Source organism: Cryptotermes secundus, unplaced genomic scaffold (genome assembly GCF_002891405.2).
Source record: "Cryptotermes secundus unplaced genomic scaffold, Csec_1.0 scaffold3042, whole genome shotgun sequence".
Taxonomy (NCBI): Eukaryota; Metazoa; Arthropoda; class Insecta; order Blattodea; family Kalotermitidae; genus Cryptotermes; species Cryptotermes secundus.
Window position 1 is genome coordinate 307,548 of NW_019735021.1, and position 6,546 is coordinate 314,093.

The 6,546-nt window shown below is 41.4% G+C and overlaps 1 protein-coding gene across 9 annotated transcripts in view; it reads left to right on the forward strand.

The window, feature by feature from the left end:
* LOC111869239 (N-acetyltransferase 9-like protein) overlaps window positions 1-5,849 on the forward strand; it is a 27,948-nt gene extending 22,099 nt beyond the window's left edge. For 6 of the 9 annotated variants that reach the window (XM_033753352.1, XM_033753353.1, XM_033753351.1 and 3 more), the window contains 2 exons: window positions 2,261-2,394; window positions 5,201-5,849. In XM_033753352.1, the coding sequence (XP_033609243.1) occupies window positions 2,261-2,394; window positions 5,201-5,249 (183 nt within the window). In that variant the 3' untranslated portion in view covers window positions 5,250-5,849. Of the gene's footprint in view, window positions 1-2,260; window positions 2,479-3,228; window positions 3,392-5,200 lie in introns of those variants that run through there. The other 3 variants (XR_004513528.1, XM_033753349.1, XM_023860609.2) reach the window with 3 other exon arrangements.
* Window positions 5,850-6,546: the final 697 nt, after the last annotated feature.

Below are 6,546 nucleotides of genomic sequence, written 5' to 3' on the forward strand. Positions count from 1 at the left end.
CCTCCATAAACTTCTTAAACCACTCGAAAACTTGCGTGCGAGATAGACACTGATCACCATATACTTCTGTCAACAAATTGTAAGTTTCAGTGGCAGATTTTCCAAGTTTTGTGAGGAATTTGATGTTAGCACGTTGTTCTGCATTAGCACTCAGCATTATTCCGACGGAGCTCAGAAACACGATCCGCTTCTAACAATGGTCGCGGCCAGACTAACCGATGCACGTGAATGAAACTTTGTGTGACGGTAGAGGGAAGTCCAAGGGTCAATGCCCTACCCTCCTCTTCGTCAATGACGTGGCCGGAAATGAGTCATAAAAGTAATCCGGGTTCTTTATTGCCACACCTTGTATAAAGGTGGTTCAAATACGACCGGAACTGATTTGTGTGTAAACAAGCCGCACTGTGCAGCAGCTGTGCAACCTTGAGAGAGTGAAGCCACAACCTCCATCCTCCCTCCTGTTCGGGTTAGAACCTGTTCAGTCCTGTCTGGGAGTTGCTAGAGTGATGAGCAAACAGAAGGTACCACGGAGCATGGAACAACGCATTGTGATCAAATTCCTTGGAGAAAACGTCCCATCTGCTGAAATTTACCAGACTCCAACAACAGTATGGGGAAGAGTGTGTCTCACTGACCCGTGTGTTTGAGTGGTGTAAGTGCTTCAGAGAGGGCAGAGAGTGCATGGAGAATGAACCGCATGATCATCGGCTGCGAACATCCGTCACCGATCCAAACATTGATCGTGCAGACGTACTTATTCGTGAGAATAGGTGCATCACCATCAAGGAACTTGGAGCAGTGCTGTCCATCAGTGTTGGTAGTGTAGAAGACATTGTGAAATACCACCTGCACTATTGCAAGGTGAATGCACGGTGGGTACCAAGCACTTTGACGGACGTGAACAAAATGGTGTGCATGCAAGCTGCCAATCATCACCTATAGCAGTTTGAAGACGAAGGTGATGCATTTTTGAAGTCTATAGTGACCACCGATGAAATGTGGGTGCACTACTTTATTCCCGAGTCCCAGCAGTCAACACGCGAGTGGTGGCATACCAATGCTCCCAAACCCAAGAGAGCGCGGAGGAGCTGTTCGGCCGGAAAAGTGATGGCAACGTTCTTCTGGAACTGGCAGGGGGTTACCCATGTAGACTTTCTGACAGATGCCAGAACAGTCAATGCAGCTTATTACTCAGACCTCCTGGCAACAGACATGAAGGAAAAGTTCAGATCCAAGCAGAAGACAAGTGGAAAGCAGGTAGTCTTCCTTCAAGACAATGCACGCCCCCATATGGCCAAAACAACAATGGAAATCCTCTGGAAATTGAAATGGAACCTTCTGACACATCTGTTGCACAGTCCCGATTTGGCTCCAAGTGATTTCTACCTGTTCAGACGGCTCAAATCAGACTTGCAAGGCATGTGGTTTGTGGACGACGCTGTCATCCAGACTGTTTGGGAGTGGATACGCCGCCAACCGCAAGCCTTTTTTGAAAAGTGCATCAAGATGCCTCCAGAACGTTGGAAAAAATGTGTTGACTCTGGAGGGGAGTACGTTGAAGACTGACATGTGCAAGTAAGTGTTTGGTAATTATGGTTTTTAAAAAAAATCAGTCCCAGTCATATTTGAACCACCTTGTGTGTATATATAGATATTTCTAAGTGAAAGAAAGGTAACCGGCCGTGGCGGCCCATAGGGTTGTGAGATGTTGAGGCTGCCATAGTTTCTAGATGATTGGCTCACGGATGGTGGTGAGATTTTCATTCTTGTGCTCTGGTCACCTTTTACCCCTAGCAATATTCCTGGTGCTCTTCTGTCAGACACTGCATCAACTCCAGGGCCATAGTGCTGCTGGAAGAATTAGGTTAATTAAAAAATCCAGTAACCTTGCTGAGAATCGAACCTGTGATCTTCCAGCTTGTAGCATACCTCCTCAACCAACTACACTACCCTGTGCATCCCCAAGTGAAAGGAAAGCACATTATTTTTGTATGGGAGAACTTTCGCCTGTAATATTGAAAATTTTTGTTTAAAAGTTTGGGATTTAATGGATGAAGTGTATGAAATGGATAAAATGAATAATCTTAATATTCATTTGTTCCCGTACTCCATATTTGGCGATACAGCCTCCAGATACCGAACAAGTCAAGTTTTATCATAATAAGTCACCAATGCTATAATACTTAAGTATGTACACAAGCTGTGTACATGTCCTTTTAACCTCCTAGTTTCCCACAATAAATTCCACAATTTTTTTCAGATTAGTGAAAGTGCAGTATTTAAAGAAGTAACACTGGAAAAATGTGTCAATGAAACCTGGAGACACTGGTTAATGGCAGAAACACAAGGATCACAATACATTCAAACTGGAGAAGAAGAGGATATAAAATCTGAGTAACAAATGCACTATATATTATTGCATATTATATACATATACGTAGCAGATGCAACGCAACATAAAATATTTCATATAATATCATATACATTTATAATTTGAATATTTCCACTAGCAACAATAAAATAAAAATAATTTTACTTTTTTGTCTCATTATTTCAATTCATGTCGCATGTTTTAAGTACATATTTTTCAGTGTTTCAAAATGAATGAAATGATGTTGTGTATGTACTGACACAAGGATAGTGTAGCAAATGAAGCGGAACAGTACGGTAAAGTTAACTTCATGGCAGGGATGTTCAAATGTTTAATTTTAATATGTTAAGTACTGTTTGGAAAATCAGTGTTAGTTAGTTATTTAGAGAGGGTGGGTTTCCCCATGCACTTAGACCTGTATTGGTCCATTGTGCTTCCCTCTATGATTTCTACCAGTCTCTATATCCTACCGGTATTGGTACTTACCATCAGTCCCGCCCAGCCAGCGAGACCGGCCCTACTGGCTGAGAAGTATCTATAATGCTTTCCCCATCTACCGGAGGTATTAGAGACTGCTGTTGGGTAGGAAACATCCGCAATTTTGGCTCAGTGACCTCCATTGGAGATATGAGGTTCTTTTACGTGCCATACAGCTACGACACGGGACCCATGGCTTAAAGTCCCTCCCAGAGGACTTGTTCCCTGAATTTTTCCACCCTTAAAAATTCGACGACCTCTGCCGGGTATTTGAACCCGTGTACTACGAGTCATGAGGTGGGAACGTTACCTCTAGACTACGGAGGCCACTTAAAATCAGTGTTACAGAAACTAATTATTTGTCTTTACAATAATTTCAGTTGTGTATTCAAGAAACAACACATGCTGTAAAGTAAAGTCCCAGTGCTTTACTAATGAAGCACTGGGCCATGAAGACATGTGGGGCAATGGATCCATGCATTCTTCATCTTGGCACTAGATGGAGGTGAGTGGCTAGCTTCACTCCCTGGCCACTCTGTTCCTGGTATCCATTGGATTTAAGGCTGGGTGGGCCCCAGAACCGACCTGGACAATGTGGAGAGGAGATAATTCTTGCACCTACCAGGACTCAAACTCCGACCCCTTGGCCATCCAGCCCATAGCCAGCTGCTATATGCTATACCAACTGCGCTATCACTTGCTGTATTCAGTTAGATGTTATGGTACTTGTATACACAAACTTTGTATACTATCTGATGAGGAAAACAGACAGTACTGTGCCGCAAAATATGTGGCTCCTTAGGCTAGTCATCCATTGGAAGCGGAAACCTGCGAACTGGGATTCGACCGAATCTGTGCGAAGTCTGTTCGTCTGAATCCGTGCATTCCCTGCACATCTTTTGGCCGTGTGTTCGGCCGATGCCATTTGCATTCTGTCATGGCGCTGTCTGAAGATTTATGTGATATGCATGCGTTAGATATTCCTTTACTGGCTAGGCAATGAACACAGGAAAGGAGAAAAGAGTGGATTAGTGAAATTTTATCAAAAAGACAAACGTTTGGTGAATTTTCTCATATATGAAGTGATTTACAAGAGAACGAGTCACAGTATTCTGGTTATTTTCACATGAAGCAAGATACATATGAATACATAGTAGTACTTCGGTTTACCCTGCCAATCTTCATTCCACCAATTGCTCCACAATCACCCTGACCTATCATCTGGGGTTTGTACGATAGGCCAGAAGTGGCCGCAGTACAAGGGACTTAGTCCCACCCCACTAGCAATAATAATAATAAAAAAAGCAAAGTACATCAGTTGAAGAAGTACAGTAACTTCCGAGAAACAATTTCACCTGAAGAATGCCTAGCTCTAACTTTAAGTTAAGCATTTGATTAGAATTTGAGAAAACAAAATATTACATCGATGTTCTTGCTTTTTATTGACTACATACAAACCATTGTTTCTACAAAGGATAGAAATTACTATAATACACAGAAGCACTGTTACAGCGTTACAACCCAGAATATTATACTCTTCATAGTCACCGCTGTGACAGCCTCAAATCCAACAAGTTAACTCTCATTTTAAAAGAAAATGAATAACATTCGCAATGACATATCAGACACTCTGTTCAGAGAAAATAAAAACTTTCCAAGATGATCACACTTGACCTTTGACCATGAATTTCCCAAAATATGATCCTTAAAATTGAAAAGCCTACTATTATGCTCTAACATATAACCCAATTTCAACCTGGATCTGTCACTGCTATAAAATCGTAAATCTATCCATGTAGTGCAATCAGATGTATCTATAAATGTTCGAATAACCAGACATGTGAATTGTGACCATAATTTTTCAGTAAAACTACAAGTATTATTATAAATTGGTGACTAACCGTGTTTGGAGTAACAATGAAACCTAAATATAAAAAATATGAAAAAATATTTGTTGTGGTTTTAATTATTAATTTCTTATTCTTTTTTATATATATAATTTGAAAGTTCAGGCAAATTTATAAAAATCTCAAGACTCGTTTAACCTAGAAATTTCCATTATGCCTTACCTAAACAGATCTTTTAAGTGTGCTCAAGAATTTTGGACCCTGAATGTAAGAAACTTCCCTGGTGTGCTCTGGCAGAACAGACTCCTTGCAGCTACATATCTGATCAAGCTAGCTCCACATCAAACACAAATTTATACAGTTTCAGCCCCAGAACTGTTACTCCTAAGCATCCAGTGACATATTTTACTGACAAGTTCTTATATGACGATTTCTATGAAGGGTATTACTGTCTTCTGGGTTGTCATTCTACGTAATGTGATAGAAACTTTCAAATGTTTTACAGGAACCAATTGCATCAATTTCCACAGTCAAAGTGCATGCCAAAGAAGTAAGCAAGCAGCAAGCTTACACTTCAGTACTGAAGATGGAGTCAGTATGTTCCTCTGAAGCTGCAGTACATGTCTACCAGATTACATGGCATCACACCCCCCAAGAACACAACTGTGACACACTCGAATCTGTGTCGTTATTTCTTAAACATTTTGTTTAATTTCAGACATTTTGCTATCATTATGTGATACACTCCATTTAATCATGGAAAGCTGCCAAAACAATCTATAACATGTGAATCCATGGATGACCAAAATCTGCTCAGTTTGGAACTAGAGTGGGAGGTCTCTGATAACTGTCACACAAAGAGTTACTGAATCCAGGTTCTGCAACCAGTGGGGTGTTAGGGATTTATATCCTGCGAGATGAGCGAGAGAAACATGATGGCAATACTGCTTCCACAGTCTCTGCAATGTAGTCTTTAAGGAAGGCTCTCATCAGAGTTGGTGTGACACTCATTAAAGTGTCAGACAGGCTTCATACCCAGAAAAAAAAAGTTTTGGCCTACCACCAGAGGCCAGACACTGAAATACATGGGGCAATCCAAAAGTTTCTGAAATTTGAATTTTTCACGCAAATGGTCATGAGTACATCGAAATACCGCTAGGTGTCTCCTCACACATCCTTCTTGAATCAGTGTGGCAAGCGGCATCGAGTTCAGTGGTTGGGTTTATTGTTGGTGAACGTATTTCCATTGTTGTGTTTCCGTGAGTTTGCGGTTTTGCGATGGCTCACCTGAGAGAGCAGCGTGTCTGTATAAAGTTTTGTTTCAAACTTGGGAAAACCGCTGCAGAAACGCACCAAATGTTGAAGCAAGCTTTTGGTGAAAACAGTTTAGGCCAGACACAAACTTACAAGTGGTATAAGTGTTTTAAAAATGGTCGAACATTGACTTATGATGACGATCGTTCGGGACGGCCGTCAACATGCAAAACACCAGAAAATGTCGCGAAAGTTAGGGATCTGATTCTGCAAGATCGTAGACTGACCATCCAAGACCTCTGTAACACCTTGGGACTAAGTTATGGTACATGTCAACAAATTTTGTCAGAGGAACTGAACATGAGGATTGCGGCAAAGTTTGTGCCACGACTGCTACAAAATGAACAGAAGCAGCATCGCTTGGAAGTCTGCAGGGAACTTCAGCAACAGCTTCAAGAGGATCCAAACTTTCTTTTGAATGTTGTCACTGGTGACGAAAGTTGGGTTTATGGCTACGCCCCTGAAAACAAGCAGCAATCATCGCAATGGAAGAGCCCTTCTTCACCTGGGCCAAAAAAAGCTCGAAAAGTCAAGAGC